At 47.2% G+C, this 23,491-nt stretch overlaps 1 protein-coding gene across 1 annotated transcript in view; it reads right to left on the bottom strand.

Annotated features, from left to right (window-relative positions):
• Positions 1 to 19,385, bottom strand: part of LOC105095413 (PRKC apoptosis WT1 regulator protein-like) — a 50,214-nt gene extending 30,829 nt beyond the window's left edge. Inside the window, 9 exon segments of the mRNA XM_064491891.1 lie at positions 3,083 to 3,165; positions 3,971 to 4,074; positions 8,464 to 8,573; positions 12,707 to 12,885; positions 13,355 to 13,438; positions 14,412 to 14,482; positions 18,115 to 18,234; positions 18,237 to 18,620; positions 19,352 to 19,385. Coding sequence (XP_064347961.1) covers positions 12,868 to 12,885; positions 13,355 to 13,438; positions 14,412 to 14,482; positions 18,115 to 18,234; positions 18,237 to 18,620; positions 19,352 to 19,385 — 711 coding nt within the window. The 3' untranslated portion in view covers positions 3,083 to 3,165; positions 3,971 to 4,074; positions 8,464 to 8,573; positions 12,707 to 12,867.
• Positions 19,386 to 23,491: the final 4,106 nt, after the last annotated feature.

Raw genomic sequence — 23,491 nt, 5'->3', positions numbered from 1 at the left:
CCTGTATATTTCAGACTCTAGGCAACATTGTTTTACAAAAGGTGCAGAGCCAGCAAGACTAAGCCTAGGAGACAGAGCACAGGGTTAAAGTCAAAGGAACAGATGTAATATGGAGTCACATTTGTACTTTTCTATTACTGGGGCAGAAGCCACTTGAGGATTTAAATCCCTTTAGGTTAAAAATAAGTAAAACTTTAAAGGAATTTACACACATAGGTTGGAATGTGCATAGTGTATTTCGAAAAGCACACAAAGGTTGTAAACAGTGGCATCTCCAGGGAGGGCTGAGAGAACAGATGAGGGAAACCTTTCCCTCGTGTAGTTTTGTGCTCTGAATTTTTTTACCATATGTATTTTTTTTCCAGTTAAAAAAAAAGTGTAATGGAGGGAAGGACTAACTAGTTCAGCAAATACAGCATCCATGAAAACACTGAGCCATCACTTTTGCTTTAAGCTGGGAAGCATCTGACTCTCTACTATGTGCCCAGTGCTGTTTTATGACTTTTTATTATTTGTTTTTAATAAAGTAACAACATGCTATCCCTCACCCCTGCACAGGGCTGGTGGAAAACCAGTTGAGTTTTTATTGAGTTGTTTCCCAAGGAGTAGAAATGTTATAAACAGAACACAACTTCAGGGCAAAACACGTGGAGTGAATTTCCAGCAGGCCAGGCAGCTAGGAAGGGTTTTCAATAAAGGCACCCAGAGGCCAAGACACGAAGGCTCCAAGGCCCCACAAAAAGCTGCCCAAACTGACTTCTCCATGGCACTACTGTAATAGAAAAGAACAAATCGGACTCGACATTACATCTGTTCCTTTGACTTTAACCCTGCGCTCTGTTTCCTAGGCTTAGTCTTGCTGGCTCTGCACCTTTTGTAAAACAATGTTGCCTAGAGTCTGAAATATACAGGGGAGCCTGTTCTCAAGGCTCTGAGCTTTAAGGATATTAACACTGTTCCATTCATACAAAGATAACAAGCTGCAGAATGGAAAATAACATGTTTGTTGGAGGTTTACAGGGATCTGACTCAGGTGGACAGCTGCAAGAACAAAGGATTCTAACAACAAAGAACTCCTACACCAAGATGTTTGCAACAACCAAGCACACCCCCTGCCCCTTTTTAATATAAAAGGAGCCTGAATTTTAACTTGGGGAAGATGCTTCTCCAGTACATTAGTTGACCATCTTCTTGGTCAGCTGGCTTTCCAAATAAAGTCACCATTACTTGCCCCAAAACCTGGTCTCCCAATTTACTGGCCTGTCACGCAGGGAAAAGAATGAGTTTGGATTCAGTAACACAAACATACCTTGAAAGTATCCATTTGGTGTATTTAATGACTTGCTTCCACTGGTCTTTCTTCCTGACTTTTCCTTCTCTTGCCCACTCCTGCTACGTTTATGAAAAGTCTGTCCGTCTGCTCATGTGGACACATTTCCATCTAGCCACTACCCTTCCAGGCAAAAACTGATGCCAAGAGGCAATGGAAGCTGCTAAGAGGTATTACCTGGTCAGAAAGAGGCAGAAGTGGGTACTGGCTGGGGCTCAGGAGCAGGCTGGGACACCTGACAAGATGTCTTAAGCAGGGACAGACAGCTGGGCACCAAAGGAGAAGCTTCTAAGCCCCCATGAGGGACTTGCTGGATAGGACGGAAAACTTCCAGACTGTAGCACTGATCCCACCAGGAGCTTCCTGGGCGAGGCTGGGCAAGTCATTTAAGTTCTCTAGGCCCATGCTGTCCTCTTTTGGGAGCCATCAGCCACATGCAGAATAATGAAGTTATTCTGTACCCAGGCAGAATTATAAACATTTTACTGCAAAGGCTCAGTATGTATGATGTTTAGAAACATTAGTGGGTTTCTTGCCCTAACGAGTTATTTTTGTATGTCTGCCTTTCTGTGGTTTGTAATGCCCGTGACTAACCATTCCCTTATAGTGAGGTATTTTGAAATTATAAGTTACTAGACACAGTACCCTCATATCACAGTTGAAAAAAATTGATCCACATAAGGTGATCTGATTTCATAGTTAAAGCAGAGGCTCTGGGGCCAGCCTGCCTGAGTATAAATTCTCACTCTGCCTCTGAGGGTTTCTGTGTGAATCGTGGACAAATTCTTCTTCTATTTTTCTTAACTGATTTGTGCCTCTTTTTCCTTACCTTTTAAATACTGAGGAATATGTAGACTCTATCTCCTACTGTGCTGGCAGGATTAATGAGTTAACGTATGTGCCGCCCACTCCCCTGAGTTTAAGCATTCTCCAGGCAATCAGCTCCAAACTTGGAGGCATTCTCCACTGCCTTAGTTAGTCTGGGATGCTGTAACAAGTTACCATGGGTCAGGCAGCTTAAACAACCAGCATATTCCTCAAGTTTTGGAGGCTTAGATGTTCAAGATGAAGGTATCTGGGAGACGACTGGCTTCATGGCTTGAAGATGGCCGTCTTCCCACTATCTTCATGGGGCTGAGAGCAGAGAGAGGCAAGTTTCTGGGGCCCCTTATAAGGGCACTAATCCCATTCATGAGGGCTCTACTCTCATGACCTCATTTTATCCTACTAATCCACTAATCACCAAAGGCCCCACCTCCCAACACCATCACACTGGGAGATCCGGTTTCAACATATGGATTTCACACTGGGAGATCCGGTTTCAACATATGGATTTCGAGGGGACCCATTCAGTCCACACATCGGCTAACTCTCCCCAGCTTGCTATCATCAAACCTATACTAATTCCTTCAAATTAACACTTATATCTCTCTGCCCTTTTCCATTCCTACATCCACTACCACTGAAGCCCTGTGACATTTTACTCCTTATTTTCCTGGTAGAGGTTTCATTGATTCCTCTACTCCAATTCTCTCCTCATTCCAGTCTGCCACATAGTTCTCCCTAAAACTTGGCTTGAGGATACCATCTTCCCACTTCACCTCATTTTTTTAGGTGTAAATGTCAGAATCCCCTCCACACCCCATCCCAGACCTTTAATCCCTTACACACCCCCTCCCTATGTTACTTTTCTATTACTACTATTACAAATTTCCAGAAACTTAATGGCTTAAACCAGCAAGGATTTATCACCTTACAGCTGTGGAGGTCAGGGGTCCAACACAGTTCTCACGGATAATTCAAGGTACCAGCAGGGTGCCTGCCTTCTGGAGGGTCTAGAAGAGAGCGTTTCCTTGTTTTTTTCCAGTTTCCAGAGGTCACCCACCTTCCTTAGCTTGTGCCCCATGACTTCCTCCATCTTCATGGCCAGCAGCCTTTCTGAACTTTGCTCCATGGCTACACCTCCCTCTGACCCTAAGCTCAACTGGGAAATGTCCTCTGCTTTTAAGGACCCCTGTGATTACACTGGGCCCACCTGGACAATCCAGGCTACTCTCCCTATTGTCTCATCTCAGGATCCCCTTTTCCCACCCCACTCAGGCATTATGTATGTGGCTGTGACACTCACCTTGGGTAACGTTTCCTCTCACAAGCAATTTAAGGTTCAAGACACTTATGAATGGCTTTTTGTTTTTCTTTAAGTCTTTCCACATTCAGTACATCTGGTAAGATTATATGACTCCTGTTTATTTGTGGCACTAATCTTTAATAATGTATCATCGGTTTAAAAGGCTAACTAGTAGACAATTTAGAAGATAAAAGTCCTCTAAGATTTTTGTCCTAAATATGTGTCATCCCTTTGGCCGTGCACAGTAACATGTCACAGGTGGCCACCCTGCAGGGGGGGGGGGGCACATTATTCTGCCACCACACTCCTGTCATTCACACCAACATGATCTCCTAGCTGAGGATCTATGCTCCCAGCTTTGCTCACTTTCTCCTCCTTTCCATTGACCATCCTGTTCCCACCACTTCCTTTGTTCACCACATCAGGATTTCATGGCCACATTCTTCTCTAAATGGAATGGATATTGTGCATCTAACATGTGATAACTGTTCTTATTGTTATTACACACTCACCTACACGTATCCCCATCCATCTCTATTTTCCTAGGCTCTTCCAGAGTAGTCAGTTCCATGGTGCTGATGATACTGACAGTGCTGACAGGGGCCTCTCAAGGACTCTGATAATGAGAGAATCAATAAAGAGAGGGAATCATTGCAAAACTGCCAGAAACAGGCTTAGAGGTAAATAACTGCTATAGTGTTTAATGAAGTCAACTAATATTTAATTACTTTTAAATTTTTATATCACTGTATTTAAAATTTTAAGGGGAATTTTCATTCACCACTAACCAAAATTTGACTTTAGGACCAAAATCTAAGAGGATTTCTATCTTCTAACAAATTGCCCACTGGCCTTTTAAACACATGATCCTTTAAAAAAGATTAGTGCTGGGCTGAAAATAAGCAGGATTCATATAATCTCACCAGACACAGTGAATGTGGAAAGACTAAGGAAGAAAAACAAAAGGCCATTCACAACGTCTTGAACCTTACGTTGCTCACAGGAGAAAATGTTAGCCAAGGTGAGCGTCACATCAACATGACGCCTGAGTGGGATGGGGAAGCTGACCTTCCTCATCAGACATTTATGCTGATTTGTTAGATGCCAACAGTTTCCTCATTGGATTTGCTTCTAGTAAGTATGGAACAGTTTAGGCTCTACCAAAAGCAGACTAAACATTTTCCTCTGCTGTCAGGTCTCTGGACTGAATGTCCCCACAGGAAGGACATGATTATATTTCATATGAAAAGTCTTCCTGAGAAACAACAAGCTTTTAGAGGGCAGAACTGCAGGTTCCCCTTGGAGGGCAGGAAGAGGGCTACAGGGGACACTGGAAATACAGCAGGAGTGAGTTCAGATACTGCTGCTCAGGTCGCCAAAGACAGCATTGCTATCTCTAAGGATACGACATTCTCCCAAAAGTTCCGTGAGTGAAGGGGTGTGTGAACACTAAGCAGGTTGTTAAGACACAGCAGCACATAATTAGCATCACAAGTCAATTACAGTTTGTTTTGATATTTGGAAAATAATTAGCCCATTGCTCTTTGACAGTGCAGCAGGAGCAACAGAAATAATAAAGACTGAGCCGTATTGGAGACAACAAACAATAAACAATTCTAAATCCGCAGGATTCCTTGACAATATGCAAGCAATGAGCTAGATGTGTGCTGCAGATACCTCTTACTGCAGGGCTCACCCCTGCAAAGCATAGAACTAGTTTTCTCAGCAGACAGAGGGAACCAAGTCAAGATTCCTAATCTTGAGAGATTTACTACATGGCAGGGAAGATCAGACAAGTACATACAGCCAAATATGACTAAATGCAATCAAATATTATGAAATGTGAATGGAGCACAAACGAAAGAGAAACTCCTTTCATCTGGGATCTACAGAGACTTCTTCAGAAAATGTGGCTTTAGAGATGGACAAAGAAATTTTGGCAGAACAGGATGTAAGGAAGAGAACTTAAAATCTGATCCTAAAATTCATATAAAAATGCGAAGGATCCCAAATATCCAAAACAACTTTGAACAAACTTGGAAGACTGACACTATCTGATTTTTAGACTTTTTTTTAATAAAGCTACAGTAATCACAAAGTATGGTATTGGTGGAAAACAGGAAAACAGAATAATGGAATGGAATAGAATGTTCAGAACTAAACCAACACTTACATAGAAAATTAATTCTCAGTAAGGATGCAGTGGAAAGGGGTCTTTTCAACAAGCAGTGCTGGAACAATTAGATACCCATATGCAAAAAAAAAAAAAAAAAACCTCTGATCCATACCTCACCACATACACAAAAATTAACTCAAAGTGGATCATAGATCTTAATAGAAAATCTAAAACTATAAAACATCTAAGAGAAAAAAAGCATAGGCTTAAACTTTATGACCTTGGGTTTGGCAAATATTTCTTTGCTATGACACCAAAAGTATAATCTATTTAAAAAAGAAACTGATACAGTGAACTTTATCAAAATGAAGACTTCAAAGTCTTCTGAAACACTGCTGAGCAAGTGAAAAGACAAGCCACAGACAGAAACTATTTGCAAATAATATATCTGATAAAGGTGATCAGATACATAGATCTCTCTCTTTGCATCTGATCCAGAATAAAGAACTCTCAAAACTCAATAATAAACTGAATGACAATGAGCCAGACCTGAAAACACACTTCATTAAAGATTCCCAGATGGATAATAAGCGTATGAAAAGATGCTGATTAAAGATGCCATTAGTCATTAGAGAAATGCTTTTAAAAACCACAGTGAAATATTAGTACACATACATACTAGAATGAATACGATTAGAAAGACCAACCTCACAAAGCGCTGCCAAGGAAGTAGAGCAACCAGAACTGATACTACACCACGAGGAATTTACAATAATATGATCATTTTGGAAAACTGTTTAGCAGTTTCTTAAAAAAGGTAAACACCTATCTACCATATGACCCAGACATTCCTCATCTGGTGCTCTAGAAAATAAAAGCATACGTCCATACAAAGACTTGTAACCAAATATTCACTGCAGTTTTATTTATAATAGCCAATGTTGTAAATGACACATGCATCCATCAAGAAGTAAATGGATAAACAAATGATGATCTATCCAAACACTACTCAAAATAAACTAGTCAGTAATAACGCAGCACTAAACAATACTCTGCTATACGACAAATAAGCTATTAATACACACAGCAACACAGATGACTCTCAAAATAATTACGCTGAATGAAAGAAGTCAGACAAAACAGAGTAGATACTGCATGAATCCATTCATACAAGGATCTTGAAAATGCAAACCAGTATGCTGTGATGAAAAGCAGATCAATGGTTTCCAGGGGAAGAGATGGGGAGGGAGGGAGGGACAACAAAAGGCAGGAGAGAAGTTTTGTGCGTGATAGATATGTTCACTGTCCTGAGTGTGGTCATGGTTTCTTGGGGATACACTTATGTCAAAATGTTTTAAGTTGTACACTTTAAATATGTAAAAATTATTCTGCCAAGTATACCTCAAAGCTGTTTGAAAAAAAAGGCACCTCAGTCCTGACCCACCTCAGTGCCTGATTGGAGTGAGATGATCAGTCCCTCACCCTGTCTGCCTAACAGGAAGGTAGAAAACCTCTCACAGAAGACAACATATGGATTTTTCACTCACAATGTCTGCCATGTAATAAAGAATTTCTAGACATGCAACATGTCAAGACTATATGACTGACACTATGAGAATAAGAAACACTAGACAATGGATGCAAACCCACAGGTGATGTAGGCATCAGAGTTAACAATAAAGGCTATAAAATAATTACTTTTAATATATTCAAGAAAATAACAAAATGATGGGGAAATAGCTAACAGGATAAAGATTTTCACATGAGATATATACTAGAATGTATTTTTAAGAAAAATCAAACAGATACTCTTAAAACTGAAGCTTTCAGATCTGGAAACAAGTGAACAGAACTAATTTGGATCCCTTTAAAGTAAAACTTTTAGTAACACTGGATAAAACACAACAACAAAAATAATACAGAGCTAAATATGGAGACAGAAGTTCCCAGGTGACAATATAAAGAGGTTTCATGTTTGTCAAAGCACTGTCCTATCCACATATCTCACCTGATCCTCAAAACTGATCAGCGCAGTCCCATAGGGCAAGAAGTATTTCATAAATGCATACGCAGGGCGCCCGAATGACTGATACAATCAGTGATAGGAGAGGAGACAAAACTCAGGTTCCTGATTCCTTGTTTCATTAACTGTGGGACAAATGATCAATTCAGGGGTAATAAATCGGTGAATGAGTGAATAACACAACTCTCCATTAGTCCCACAAGTGCCTGAAAGAGCGAGCCTGGGTAAACTGAGTAATGTAACAGCCCATCTACTTTCATCACCATCCTTTCCAGGTTTATATAAAAGTTACTTCCACCCAGGCAGTGGCAAGAATCATGTCTCAACACTCTCAAATCCACAGCAGAACCTGACAACAATTAGGCTCTAGCGTCTGTGTTTGGCGAGTGTGGAATCGCAGTGATTCCAGCTCTTACACCTCTGCCTTGCCACCTGCTCCTTGCAACACGGCCCTTATGACCAAGTTCTACCGGGGCTGAGGCCACGGAACCCATTTACACGACTGGAAAAAACTGATCATGTTAACTAACCTCCAAATTATTATGAAGAATCACCTGCATTTCAGGGATCAGTAATCCCAGAAGCTTTGCAGTTCAGGCAGCTGAGGGACTTTTATATCAGATCTATCTCCTATTATGACTGCCTGGGTGACATCAGACAAGGAATTCTGCTTCAAAGCCTCAGTTTCTCATTTCATTGATAAGCCTGATGAACAAATCTTGTCGCCCACTCAACAAATGTGATGTGAAGATCAATGACTTACACAGGAGCACAACACTCACTAGACTGTGGGTTTAGAATCAGAGTAAAATCATTTGAGAAAGACGGACAGAATGCGGCTTTAATGCAAATTTAAGTGGTCTTACCTTTCAGTAACTCTTCTTCCACTACTTGTCACTTCACCAAAGTTTAAAAGATGTTTGAGAACAGGGATGAGTGTGCCAGCAATCTGTGACCCAATAGCCTAAAATGTCACCTAGGATAAAAAGAGGGGAGTAACACATTTAGAAAAAGCACGGTGAGCATGGTGGCACCATCCCCCTATTCCAGGCTAAGAAGCTCTGAGTAACAGCCTTTCTGCCTGCCTGGAGCATCAGCTGATGTGAAAACCAACCCAGAAACCACACTGTCCAGCAGCTCTTCCACAACACAGGCTACACTTTCTCAGGGTGACGAACAGTTTCCATTGACCCCTTTGCTGAAAAAAGACAAAAGAGACCAAGAGAGTTCTGCCCCTCCCCTGGGGAGAGCCCACACCTTGGGCTGATTACACCGCGCCGGCCTCCCAAAAGCAGGTAAACTGGAGACTGGGCATCATGTGAACCTGGGGCAGCAAACGTTGCCCATGTGCCAGGCTGCAGGGGAGATAGGAACAAACTGACCGACTGCCAGGGGCAGTCCCCTCAGGGCAACGTGCCCTAAATCTGGTGGTGAGGCTGTCAGAGAATCTATGTCTTTTGACCTGGGGCAAGAGGCCGCCCCCAGGCCAAGCCACAGGGAAGACAGGGGCTAATCCAACGGCTACCCCCTGCAGGCTCCCATACCCCCGCCACCACCCCACTGCCCACAGGAAGACCTGGAGAAGGGCAACCAGCAAATGAGGGGGAGAAGAGCCCGCCCCCAGGCCAGGATGCCAGGGAGATGGGAGCTAACTCACCAGCACGACAAGGGCAGCCCTTTCCCCTCTCTGGCCCCTGACTGCACCACACCCGCCTCCGAGGACAAACCTGACCAGCAGTGGAGTGTCGGGCGAATCTAGGGCAAGAGAGGACGCACTCAAGCCAGGCCAAACTTGACAGAAAAAAAAGGACCAGCTCGCTAGGGTAGCCCCACTCGCCCTGCCGCCGCTACCGCCCCAAAAGCACCGCGCCCACCTCCCGGGATCAGGCTGACAGGGACACATGCGTCATGGCACTTGGGGCAACAGTGAACGCTCCACTGGCGAAGCCACGGAAGGGATGGGAGCAAATGGACCCGCTCCCCCTCGGCAGTCCCCCTACCGCCTTGGACGCCTCACGGACAGCCCGCACCCTGACCGCACCGCGCACACCTCGCTGGGGCAGACTGGCCTGAAGACGGACCTGGCGAATTAGGCAGCAGAGGACGCCCGCAGGTCAGGCTTCGGAGAAAACGGGAGTAAACTATCGGGTCCCATGGGCAGCGGGCGCCGCAGCCGCCCTTACTGCAACGCGCCCGTCTCCCAGGAGCAAGATTACCTGCAGGCGGACCGTCAGGCCAATCTCGCGCGGCAGAGGACGCCCCCAGGACAGGCCACGGGGGAGAGAAGAAATCGGACCAGCTCGCCATGGCAGCCCCACTCGCCCTGCCGCCTGCGACGTCGCCGCCCCAAAACCACCGCGCCTGCCTCCCAGGATCAGACACAGGGACACGTGTGTAATGGCACCTGGGGCAACAGAAACTGCTCCCATGGCCAACACACGGGAGAGACAGGACCAAATGGAACCGCTCCACCTCGGCAGACCCCTAACGCTGCGGACACGGACAGCACAAAGACACCCCGCACCCTGTAGGCAACGAAACCACCTCGCTGGGACACGTCCGCGCCCAGGTCGGCTCAACCCATTGGCCTGGAGACGTAGAAACGCAGAGCCGTCCGCCTCGCCCGCAGTCCCTCGTCCCTGCCCAGTCCGGCTCACAACATTGGCCTGGAGACGCAGAAACGGTGAGCCGTCCCGCCTCGCCCGCGGTCCCTCGTTCGCCCCCAGGCCAGCTCATAAAGGCGGCCTGGAAACGCTGGAGCTGGAGCCGTTCCGCCTCCGCCCAAAGTCCTTCATACGCGCCCAGGCCGGCTCACACAAGCGGCTTGAGGCCCTGGACCTGAGAGCCGTCCCGCCTCCGCCCGAGGTCCCTCGTCCGCGCCCAGGACGGCTCACACAAGCGGTCTGGAGACCCTGGTCCGGAGAGCTGTCGCGCCTCCGCACGCGGTCCCTCGTTCGCACCCAGGCCGGCACAGAAAGGCGGCATGGAGAGCCTGGAACGGAGAGCCGTCCGCCACGTCCGCGGTCCCTCGTTCGCGCCCAGAACAGCTCACACAAGCGGCCTGGAGACCCTGATCAAGAGAGCCGTCCGCCTCGCCCGCGGTCCCTCGTCTGGGCCCAGTCCGGCTCAGAAAGGCGGCTTGGAGACCCTGGAACGCAGAGCCATCCCGCCACCGCACGCCTTACCTCGTTCGCGCCCAGGCCGGCTCAGAAAGGCGGCCTGGAGATGCAGGACCGGAGAGCGGTCCGCCTCGCCCGCGGTCCCACGTTCGCTCCCAGGCCGGCTCATAAAGGCGGCATGGAAACGCTGGAGCTGGAGCGTCCCGCCTCTGCACGACGTCCCTCGTTCGCGCCAAGGCCGGCTCAGAAAGGCGGCCTAGAGATGCAGGAAAGGAGAGCCGTCCGCCTCGCCCGCGGTCCCTCGTCTGGACCCACTCCGGCTCAGAAAGGCGGCTTGGAGACCCTGGAGCTGGAGCCGTCCCGCCTCTGCCAGCCGTCCTTCGTACGCGCCCAGGCCGGCTCACACAAGCGGCCTGGAGGCCCTGGACCGGGAGACGTCCCGCCTCCGCACGCGGTCCCACGTCCGCGCCCAGAACGGCTCACACAAGCGGTCTGGAGACCCTGGTCCAGAGAGCCGTCCGCCTCGCCCGCGGTCCCTCGTCTGGGCCCACTCCGGCTCAGAAAGGCGGCTTGGAGACCCTGGACCGCAGAGCCATCCCGCCACCGCACGCCTTACCTCGTTCGCGCACAGGCCTGCTCAGAAAGGCGGCCTGGAGATACAGGACCGGAGAGCGGTCCGCCTCGCCCGCGGTCCCTTGTTCGCGCCCAGGACGGCTCATAAAGGCGTCCTGGAAACGCTGGAGCTGGAGCCGTCCCGCCTCTGCCCGCCGTCCTTCGTCCGCACCCAGGCCGGCTCACACAAGCGGCATGGAGGCCCTGGACCGGAAAGCCGTCCCGCCTTCGCACGCGGTCCCTCGTCCGCGCACAGACCGGCTCTGAAAGGCGGCCTGGAGACGCAGGACCGGAGAGCCGCCCCACCTCCGCACGCGGTCCCTCGTCCGCGCCCAGGCCGGCTCACACAAGCGGTCTAGAGACTCTAGTCCGGAGAGCTGTCCCGCCTCCGCCCGCGGGCCTTCGTTCGCAACCAGGCCAGCACAGAAAGGCGGCATGGAGAGCCTGGAACGGAGAGCCGTCCGCCACGCCCGCGGTCCCTCGTTCACGCCCAGGCCGGCTCACACAAGCGGCCTGGGGACCCTGGTCCAGAGATCCGTCCCGCCTCTCACGCGGTCCCTTGTCCGCGCCCAAGCCGGCTCACACAAGCGGCCTGGAGAGCCTGGACCGGAGAGCCGTCCCGCCTCCGCCCGCCGTCCCTGGTTCGCGCCCTGGACGGCTCACCCCAGCGGTCTTCAGACGCAGGAACGGAAAGCCGTCCCGCCTCCGCACGCGGTCCCTCGTCCGCACACAGGCCGGCTCAGAAAGGCGGCCTGGAAACGCTGGAGCTGGAGCCGTCCCGCCTCTGCCAGCCGTCCTTCGTCCGCGCCCAGGACGGCTCAGAAAGGCGGCTTGGAGACCCTTGACCGCAGAGCCGTCCCGCCTCCGCACGCGGTCCCTCGTCCGCGCCCAGGCCGGCTCACACAAGCGTTCTGGAGACCCTGGTCCGGAGAGCTGTCGCGCCTCCGCCCACGGTCCCTCGTTCGCACCCAGGCCGGCACAAAAAGGCGGCCTGGAGAGCCTGTAACGGATAGCCGTCCGCCACGTACGCGGTCCCTCGTTCGCGCCCAGGACAGCTCACACAAGCGGCCTGGAGACCCTGGCCCAGAGAGCCGTCCGCCTCGCCCGCGGTCCCTCGTCTGGGCCCACTCCGGCTCAGAAAGGCGGCTTGGAGACCCTGGACCGGAGAGCCTTCCCGCCTCCGCCCGCCGTCCCTGGTTCGCGCCCTGGACGGCTCACCCCAGCGGTCTTCAGACGCAGGAACGGAAAGCCGTCCCGCCTCCGAACGCCGTCCCTCGTTCGCGCCCAGGCCGGCTCACACCAGCGGCCTGCAGACATAGGCACGGAGAGCCCTCCCGCCTGCGCCCTTCGTCCTTCGTTCGCGCCCAAGCCGGCTCACCTCTGCGTCCTGAACTGGAGATGTAGTAGCGGAGAGTCATCCTGCTTCTGCCCACTGTCCCTCGTTCTCGCCTTGGACGGCTCACACCAACGGTCTGTAGACGCAGGAAAGGAGAGTCGTCCCGCCTCCGCTCGCCGTCCCTCGTTCGCGCCCAGGCCGGCTCACCTCAGCGGCCTTAACTGGAGACGTAGGAACAGAGAGCCATCATGCCTCCGCCCGCCGCCCCTGGTTTGCGCCCAAGCCTGTTCACACCAGCCTCCAGAACTGGAGATTTAAGAGCGGAGCAAGTCCCGCCTCCGCCCGCCGCTCACTGGCCAAGGTGTTGTGATAGGCGGGACCCCGCGGAGACTTCGGGCCCTCATTGGACCGCGCCAGACGTCGTATCTCCTGATTGGCAGGAGGCAGCTGCAGAGGGGAGGGGAGCGGATGGTGCGAGTGCTTTCCTCTAGAAGGCCAAGCCCTCCCCAGCTATTAGGAGGAGCCCTCTTTGTCTTCTACTGAGGTGCAGAGCCGGGAGAGAGAGGGAATGGCACAGGTTAAACAGAGAGGCTGGGGGCCAAGACAGCAAGGGAGATGGTGGTGACGAGGGAGGGCTGAGGGGATGGGAAAGCACCCCGGAAAGTCTCAGGAAGATAGATGGGACTCTACCTGCTTCCCTAAGGCACATGTGTCTCCTCTCCCTCCTGCAGCGCAGACGCACTCCAGTGTGCAGGAATCAGCGGAGCACCCGTTCTGGAAATATAATAAAGACGGCATGTGATCCGTGGCTAGTATTTCCAATGAGCCTGACCTACATCTCAGGGCCACAGTAGGAAGTTCACTGATAAACAATGCGTCTGCCGGGCTTTGTTGTACAGCGACGTGCCTCCAGTGTGCAGTCACTGTGGTATGGACTAAATTCTGGTTTCCCTCCCCCCACCCCTCCTCCCCCAATCCCTGTCTATGGGAGGGGTTCTCGGAGGGGCTGAATTTTATAACTAAAAAGCAACACAATCAATTAAGCACAGTTTGTGAAGGAATTGGGAGAGCACATGGAAGAAGGAAGAGACTAGGGAACAGGTGACTACAGTGCTGGCTGACTTCCCCCTTTCTCTTATTTGAGAGGTGACAGCCTCTCTCACCAGGTGCTGGTGCTGGGCAGCTTCGCATCTCTCCCGCTTCTAATCTAAAGGAGAGCTAAGCCCTCCAGGTTTCACCATCACTGCCCATCCTTTTACAAATCGGGCTTGAAAATGCAGCCTGTGTGCTTCAGATTTTACAAAACAATCTTACTGCTGTCTCCTTTCACAGTCATTTTCCAATTCGCCCCTCCCCCACCATTTTTGTTTGTGGGAGAATGGAGGCTAACTTTGGCACTAGTAAAGCATGCTGGAACTTTCCCAAGTTCTCTTCATTGTATTCACATTTTTTCCTTACTTGTTTTTCTAGTTAAGGTTGGGAGATGATGTTTTACTCATATAATGTTTTAAAAATATAACATGCCTTCACATCCATGATCTCAATTTGTCCTTAAAGAAGCGCTCAGAAACACTTCACAGAAGTGTGACTTCTTTTGTTTTATAGTTGTGAAAACTAAGACAGAGGCAGAGAAGCTCAGTGACCCAGAGGGAACAAGTATGACCACGTTTGGCACTCACCACTTTCACCCCACCCAGAAGCAGTGTCTGCCACCACGTGGCCGTTGGGAAGGGGATATGTCACTTACCGATGTGATAGGAATGTTAAAAGTTCTTGAAATAAGCTGTGAGTGACTCATTGACAATTTTGCTCTTTTGGCTGTAGGAAAAAAAACACATTTCTTCAGGAACTTTTATTCATCAAGAGTTTTGTATCAAAAAATACACCTCTTTACCATGATCTGTGTTCCCTAAAATTTAGTTGTCACCCAAGGCCTATCAGAGTATCTCACGATATAGTGATACGGGGGTGGCCAAAATGTGTGAAGGTGGTCAGAAGGTACGAGCTTCTAGTTATAAAATAAATAAGTCCTAGGGGATGTGAGGTGTATAGCCTGGTGACTATAGTTAATAAACCGTACTGCATATTTAAAAGTCGGTAAGAGATGAGATCTTAAAAGTTCTCATCACCTCCCCCAAAAAGACCCTTAGCATTAAGCTAATTAATACTAAAATTGAGATTCAAATTCAGGTCTGTTAGGTCCCATTTAGCTCCAGATTGCACTGCTTTGTCCTACCTTTTTTGTACATTAAATATTTAATTTATTTATGCACGTATGCAGTATTTACTGAATATTGAAAAAGAGGCCAGGGAGAAACTGGAGAGACGTTGGTGAATGAGCTACAAGCATCCACTCCCTGTCATCATAGAGATGATCTAATGGGGAAAGAAAAAACCAAACACACAAGAGAACGGGTAATTGCTGGCCCCAATAAAGGCCAAGAGGGAACCAAGCAAGGAGTTAAGAGAATAGGGGAAGGCCTCATGTGAACTGTGGTAAGACATTTCCCAACATGCATCAGGGCTTTCATCGCCAGTCAGTAAGTGCTGCAGCAAACTCAGTAGTCCCCATTAACCAGACCCAAAGTACAACGGCTGCATAGTTAATACAGAAAGTACTTTTGAATGAAGTATTCAGATTAGACTGGCTAATTGTACTTAAGTCAGCACTCTTAAGACAGCACTGACACACACTACACACTGCTAGAAAGAAGGGCTGATCCATGAGCATTTTTTAAAGCTTCTATCATATCTATAATTGTCTATCCAGTTACTTACTGAAAGAGTAAGTATGAAAATTTAATATAACCCCCTCAACCGTATTTCTCTCACATACTCATATGTAATTACTTTTTTTGGGTGGGGTATGGAGAGACAACTTTAACACACTGTGAGACTCTAGCTCAGTAAAACAAAAATAAAAAAAAACAATATGGGGTCAGGTTTTCTTGGGCGATGTTTCAAGTCTTTATACTGAGAATGAAACAGCCAACTTGGAGAAAACAGCATGGGGGAAAGTGCCTTTTTTCATGCACCTGATGAGTAAACTGTTTGCTGCCTATTAGTACCATGTTTTCAGCCTATTGAAACAACCAAAAAGTGTCACTAGTTCTCAGGTAAGGCATACAAGTGACAGTCCTAATCAATGAGAGGGTCCTTTATTTATGAGAGCATAGTTCCAATGCAAAAGAAGTCAAGTTACTGTTACGTATTAGGAATGGTTCAGACACAATGAGACAATGTGTGACCAGACTTTAACATGTTATTTTAACGCTAGCTCCTTCTCATTTAATACATTCCCCCCAATGAAAAGCTGATGTGTTTGGTTTTTTTATATTGCAAGAAGCAAATATGTGCCTGACAACTATATTGCAATAAATACATATATCAAAGTAACACACTATACACCTTACATTCACATGTTATATACCAAACTTATACCGTATTCAAATAAATTAATAAATAAAATATTTGGGAGGTTAAAAAATATGTATATATATGTCTGAATCTTGTAACAGGTTATTAACAACATCAAGAATAGTTATTAAATAAGTGCCAACACGGCATGGAACTTACTAGGCACTGAGTCAAGATCAAAAACCGCACAAAAAAGATGAAAGATGACACTCAATGTACACATGAATATTGTCTACGACATCAGATTGATTATCAAACCCAAGTTCCTTCCTATCTTATCTTCTGGTGTTGAACATATGAACATGCTATTACATTGATTTGCATTATTTTCAACAAAGTATTAATGGACTCAAAACTTGCATTTTAATTTCTACTTACAAAAATCCAGATTAACCCTGAAAACATAAACCACATGTAATTGAAGTAGGTTTTTTAACCTTAAGAATACATTGTTTCATGTATCTGCCCCTGATACTTAATTTTCTATGTTTTAAACTACTTAAACAAGCATGACATTGCTAATCTATTATATTTAGTAAATTCCCTTGGAAATACACACCTAAAGCCTTCCTCTTCTTCTCTAAAGGTAATTGTAGTGCAGTAAAATTAATAACAATTCTAGAAAGATGAAATAGAGATGATTTCTTCAGTGATTCCCAAGTTAATTCAGGTCAGAAATGCAGGAGGCAAGTCATGTTCATTTTAAAGATAATAAACTTAGTATTTTGAAAATAACATCATAAATGCATTAGAACTTTGGATATTGGATATACTTTATTATGCCACAAATTCCCAGGAGATATAATAAATATTATTCCTGAATGGGACTAATAATTTCACAAATACTCGCACTTTACTGACAATACCCAGGTAGTGCACATGTATCTAAGTAATCTTTTTAAAATCTCAATGTTAGTTATAAATTTTAAAGGGAAACAGATTGTAGCAGATCCTACTTTATTTTTCAATCTTTAGTGTAAAAATCTTTATGTGATACACACATACATTTTAAGCCTGGGAGAGAGGACTGCACATGACCTGCTTTGCCTGAATTGTCAGGCCCCTGTATCTGCACCAGGTACCGTTATGTAAAAGGTTATTGTTGGAAATGTTCCTGATAAACCGAAATAGAGGAAACATTTTAAAAGAGCTCGGTCTTTAAAAGCCTTAATAGCTGGTATAATCTTAAAAAGGAATCGAAATATTCCTTTACTTACTAATGGATTAAGTAGAAAATTTAAAATACTTCTTTTATTGACAATCAGTACACTAATACATTTCAAGGCTGAATATTAACAGTGTTTGCACAACATCCAAAGTGTGGTTGGGAAGCTAGGGAACACCAGTATTCCTGCCCCACGCCTAAGGGTAAACCACCCCAGGGAGACAGCACCTCACAGCCAAAGGCGCTGCCTGAGCCTGGAACACCACCGTGACAGTGGGCAGCACTGTCTAGAAATTTATTTTCTAGAAATAAATACAGATACTTGCAGAGGAATATTGGCCTAGCATTAACCATAACATTCGATCAGTAGTTTTTAAATTTTTTTCCCACACTGAGCCATGAATCTTCTCCCTTGCTAGCTGCCCAACAAATTTCAAAAGAGTTTTATTCTCCTGCTTTAGTTGTTCATTTTCATCTTCTATGTCATCTATTTAACAAGGTCTCTATTTAACAAGTCAGTTTCCTCTTTGAGTTTTCCGATCATTTCCTCTTTATCTTGCATTAGTCTCACAAGTCTTAAGTTTTCTTGCCTTTCTCTTACCACTAAGCACGTGCATCCTGTTGTTATCTGCTGAACCCACTTCTGTCTATTCGGGGATACCTATACTGGAGACATCTTCAGAGGTAGTGGTTGTGTTTTTAGATCTGCCTCTAAGTGTAGCAGGTAGGAACTATGTGGATCTAAAGCTTAGAGCCTTCTTCTGCACCGTGTTCTGGGGTGTAATTGCATCTTCTCGTTTCCGCTGTGTCTGCCCAACTTCACCACCTTCAGGTTCCTCTAAGCACTCTGCCCAGCGGGGATGCTTACCAGACCCGGAGCGCCGCTCCTCCCGCAGCTTCCTCGTCTCCGTCTGCCCCTCGCCTTTCCTGGCGATGGAGCCCGAGCTCTTGCCCTTCTCCGGGGCGCTGTCCCGCTCCTCCTCGTCGCCCGGGGCGGCACTGCCCGCTAGGCGGCGGCGGCGGCGGCGGCGGGGTGGGGGTGGGGGACTGGTCCTCCGGCTGCCCTGGCCGAGGCGGCGCTGCTCTGCGGCCCCGGGCCCACCGCGCAGTTCACGGCCTGGGGCCGGGCGGCAGGGGCAGCGGCGCCACCCGGGAGGTTGTTGCTGAGCTCGTTGGCCCCCGCAGCCGAGGTGCCCGGAGCCGCGGGGAGCTTCCCAGCTGCGCCACCGGTGCCCCCAGGGTGGAGGGCGGGGGTACGGTGGTGGCGGTGCGGGGGGTGTTCTGCTTGGCGCGCATCTTTCCCCGCGTCGCCTTCTCCTCCTCCAAGGAAGCCTGTGGTGCGGCCGCTGGCCCTCAGTCTGGCAGGCACCTGTCCTCACAGTTCCAGCGGGGCCGGCCGGGCTCCCACCGCAGGCCACCCGCCCCAGCCCTGGCTGCCCCTGCCTCCTTCCCGCCGCCCGGAGAAGGAGAGGGAACGACCTCCCCACCCTCCTCTGGCGCGGGGTGGGGTGGCCGCGGTTCCCCCTGGGACGGGCCGATTTGTGGGGAAACACAAACGGGGGCAGGGAAGGGAAGCATCAGGTCCTCGCCCACCCCCACCCCCAGGATCTGCCCTGCGACAGGGCCCCTCGCAGCCACCCCCCTGCACAGCGCCCACTCAGCCCCACCGCCCACCCCACCCCCCGGGCTAGGAGCTGCCGTATCCCCACCCTGGAGAATTGATACTTTATAGAATCTTCAGTGCTTGTATCTTTAAGTTTCCATTTAGTTTATTTTCTGAATCAGGAAGTACATTTCTATGCCTTATTTACACCCTCTATTTCCAGCTTCTCACTTTGGTTGTAAACAAGGGGGGAGGCCTTCGAAGAAGCAGCTATCTTTGCACAGTCAGCATTTGCTTTTGGAGAGCTTTGTTAACATGTCCCCTGGGTTCACAATCGCATCCCATCATAACTGCTTTGTTATCTATTTACACCAACATGCTTATTTTTTCAGCAGTTTATTTTCTGATGTTATTTTATCTGCTATATTATGATAATAGTGTATTTCATATTGTTTTGTGTATTATTTACTACTATATGGTATACATGCATACACGTACATACCTGTGGGTTTGCCTGGGATGGTGGCCGACTGCATTTCATCTTCATGAACATTGAATATTCTTATATGTATTTAGAGCGCTTTTTAGAACAGACATGAAAATATTCCATCTACTCATTTAATTCACAAAATATATCCACTGTGCAATAAAGGTTATGTTTTAATTTATAGAAGAACTTTTTTGTCTTAAAATTATGAGCTGAACAAGCACACATTTGGCATAATCATACACAACTGAGGAAAGCTAGCTTCTCCCTCTAAGCAACTGTCTTAGTCACTCGTTTATAGTATCTGTGATGACGAGCATTTTTAAATCAATTTTATCTTTTTCCAATTGACCAGTAATTACCTATGGTACATCATATCCATTTTTTTCTTTCATTTCATTGCAATCAATAAACCTGTCTTTCTGTGGTGATGAAAGTGTTCTTCACATGATGGTACCTTGTCATGTTACATATCTGTTTACCATGGGCTACTACTCTTGTACACTGAGAAGGCAAGGAAAATTACTGGCTAATTACTGCTAATTTTCCCACCTGTATTTCAGACCTAACCTAATTTCTTAAGACTGTTAGATATTTCTTTTAAATTGCATTAAACACAGAAGAGAGATCACTTTTTTATCTTTACCTATATCATTAGCTATATGAACATTATAATAACATGCAAGTTTGACTACACTGAAAGGCATTTCAGGGTTTGATCTTGGAATAATTATTCTAAGAGGTAACTTATTTCTGGGACAAAATATAGCAACAAGTAAAATCACTTGCAAGATTGCTGTTTGGTTCTCTGCATTTGTCACTTTCTGTCAACTATCACTTAGAAGTTGATTAGTTTAGATATTTTTAAAACAATTCTGACTAGAAAACACCAAGGGAAAATACTGAATCTTTGTGGTCAGAAGTTCTGTTCTCATTCTTCTAATCTGAATGTTTCAGTTGCAAATGTTTGATTTTGCTCTGTTAGTGTGGAAATGTAATCATGGAAACAAAATAAAAACAACAATTCTTGGAATAAGTGAGCCAGTCACATTGGAGCATTATTAATATTATTGTTATTATTATTTTTAAACAATCCAGTATTTTGAATATAGTCAGCCATGAAATTAAATAAACTCACTGAAGCCTGAATCCTAATGTACATTTATGATGACAAACTTTTTAGAGTGAACTTAGGACACAGCTATACCAGTGAAACAACCAAAGAAGAAAGAAAGAAAAACCCTCCAAAGAACAGCCTACGTCATTAACAAACATGTGCATTAGTATTTAATATGAAAAATGTGAAATAAATGTGATTGGAAATTATGTATGTATTATTCTAGGTTATTTATTCTGTCATAAGTCCTATCTTTAGAAAAAACAAAATAGAAGGAGGTGACAGGTAAAAGTCATAGTAATTTCTTGTAGGGTAATTTTAAAATAATATATTCTAAAATATAACAATGTTTAATATAATTTTTATTTTCACTTGTTTCATATTTATAGAAACTTTTCAAAGATAGTGTAGGATTTCCCAAGTAGCCCAGATCAGTTTTCTGTCTTATTGCCATCTCGTATTATTATGCTCATTGTTACAATTAATGAATTATTGATGATATATTATTATTAACTACAATCCATGCTTTTTTCAGATTTTCTTAGTTTTACCGTTTTCTCTTCTAAGGTCCCATTCAGAATGCCCCATCACATTTAGTTACCATGTCTAAGTAAAACTCAGGGCACGCGCCCTGAGGGTGGCATTACTGTTGCTGTTGCCCTTGCTCAGCTGGCTGAGGCACGTTTTTCAGGTGCCTCCTCTATGAAATGAGTCCATTTCCCAGCCTCTTCTGCATGTGCTTTTTGAAAGGATGTCATTATGTGCAGCCAAAATTGACGGAGTTGGGAAGTTATGCACCATTCCCCTGATAGTTTAAGTATCTGTGTCTAGTATTTGGGTTTATGCCTGAGAAATTCGGACTCCCTACATTTATGTATCTATTTTTTCCAATAAAACAATGAATTCATGAAATGATGCTCCACCTCAGTGATGATCAGAGAGATGCTGGATCCAACCATCCATACCTAGAACAGTGTCTGGCACGTAAACTGCTCTCAGTAAATATTCCTGAAAGAATAAAGCTGAAAAGATGTGAGGAAGTGCACGTAATGTGCACAGGTGGCAGAAGAGGTTCCAGGCAGAGGGAGTGTTACTAAGGGCAAGTTCATGTGCCTGCCACACCACGAGGCCCAGCAAACTGAAACATCAAAGTTTGGAGCAGAGAAAAGTTTATTGCAGGGCCGGGCGAGGAGGACGGGGTGGCTTATGCCTAAGAATATCCCGAACTCCCCAAAGAATTTCAGCAAAGCATACTTAAAGTCCAGGTAAGGGAGGGTGAGTCACAGGGTAGGTGATCAGCTTGTGCACAATCCTCTGATTGGTTGATGTGGAGGGAACAGGGCGATCAACACCATCAACCCCCAGGTACCAGAAGGACTGGAGGCAATGCACCCTCAATCATCAAGTGTTAATTTCTTCCCTTGGTGGTGGCTTTAAGCATCTAAAAATCTCAGGAAATAGACATGAGATAATATTACCTGGGTGCTTCAGAGGAGCTGCAGCAGAGGATGGGCGGAGGGGGTCTGATTCTGGAAGGCCCCCCAGGGTCCTGCTAAGTTACAGAAACAGGTGAACAGATCACAAGTTTTCTGGAGAGGTTAGCCACATGGCCCCAGTCTGGCCAGTCAGTGTGTTCCATCCTCCCTGGCCACTGTGACTGGCTCAAAGCTGGGCACCAGTCCGGTCAGGCTCCACGGTCAGGCTTTGGTGCTGGAAACCTGGGGGTGGAGAAGTTCTATTTCAGTTGGGAGTTGAAGGGACCTGATGTCAGCCTGTGGCAGTTGGTGGCCATCTTGCTCTCATAAAGGCAGAGCCATGTGAAGATGACACCAGTGGCAGATCCCAGAGTTGGGGAAGGACAACTTCTGCTGACGTCACTGAGCACCAGGTACAGCCCTGCCTGAAGCTGTTTCCGCGTGGACATCTCAGTTAGGTAAGTCATTCTTTCCTGCCTTATTTGCTTCTTTAAGCCGCTTTGGTTTTCTGTCACTGGTTAAAAAGAGAATCTGACTATCCCTTCAAGCTGGCTAAATGGGGACCCTGGGACTGCAACAGTGTGGTGACAGGCAATGATGTGGCTGATAGACTCCAGAAGCCTCTGTGCAAAAGGGATTGTAGCTGACAAGTGAGAGTAAACATGGCCTCAGTGAGTGGGTTTGCTAGTGGCAGCTCCCAGGTCCTGGATATTAGAGCGCACACACTCAGCCAGGTCTCAGCACTGCTGTCACACCTGCTAACCCACACCTCTCGTCTCCCACCTGCTGGGCCTTGGGGCTGGACACCCCAGGGCACCTGAAACAGCCCAGGGCTTTGTGTTGTAATTTACATAGGCTGCCCCCACGTCTGAGGGTGAGGGTGACTGGGTTCCAGTTTACAGAAGAGAAAACAGACTAGAGAGGCTCACTGGTGAGCTGTGGGGGTGGGACCCCAATCCACCATCTGATCTGTGACTTCAGAGTGGGCAGCCTCCCCACCCTCAGCCAGGGTGCTTGCTAAGCCTAGGGGCTCAGGAGTCCTGCTCCCTCCAGCACCCCTCCTGGAGGTGAGGGTGGGGAGAAGGGGGGAGGGTGGGCTCTTCCCTATACAACAATCTCCCCTGCAGGGGCACACGTGTGACCCCACAGACTGTCATTCCTTCCTTATGACCTGGGCTTCCTTGGCCAGGCATGAGGAGCACCCTGACCCGTGGGCACTGCAGTCCATGGGTGCACATGTGAGCAGGTGCACCCATGACTGAGAGGACAGCCCCCCAAGTTAAGGCCCCCCTGTTCAGATGATTACATCCTGGAACTGAAGGGTGCCCAGGGCTCAGGTGGCCAATTCTGGCCTTAGGGGCAAATTGTTATCATCCAGGGGGCTGATTTTTTAATTAAATTAAAATTTTGCAATCCAATAGTCAAGCCCCTTTCTCAGCAGCCTTGTAGTCTCTCAGCCTTTACTACTCTCTGGGACCAAGTTCTTGGCTTCAAACTGAGTCTCATTATGGACATAAACATGTCCCTTTCATGTGCCACCTTTGGTATAAGAGGCCACCCCAA

Source organism: Camelus dromedarius, chromosome 12 (assembly GCF_036321535.1).
Source record: "Camelus dromedarius isolate mCamDro1 chromosome 12, mCamDro1.pat, whole genome shotgun sequence".
Taxonomy (NCBI): domain Eukaryota; kingdom Metazoa; phylum Chordata; class Mammalia; order Artiodactyla; family Camelidae; genus Camelus; species Camelus dromedarius.
The sequence above is the reverse complement of the archived record's forward strand: the minus strand, read 5'-3'. Positions and strand labels throughout refer to the sequence as shown.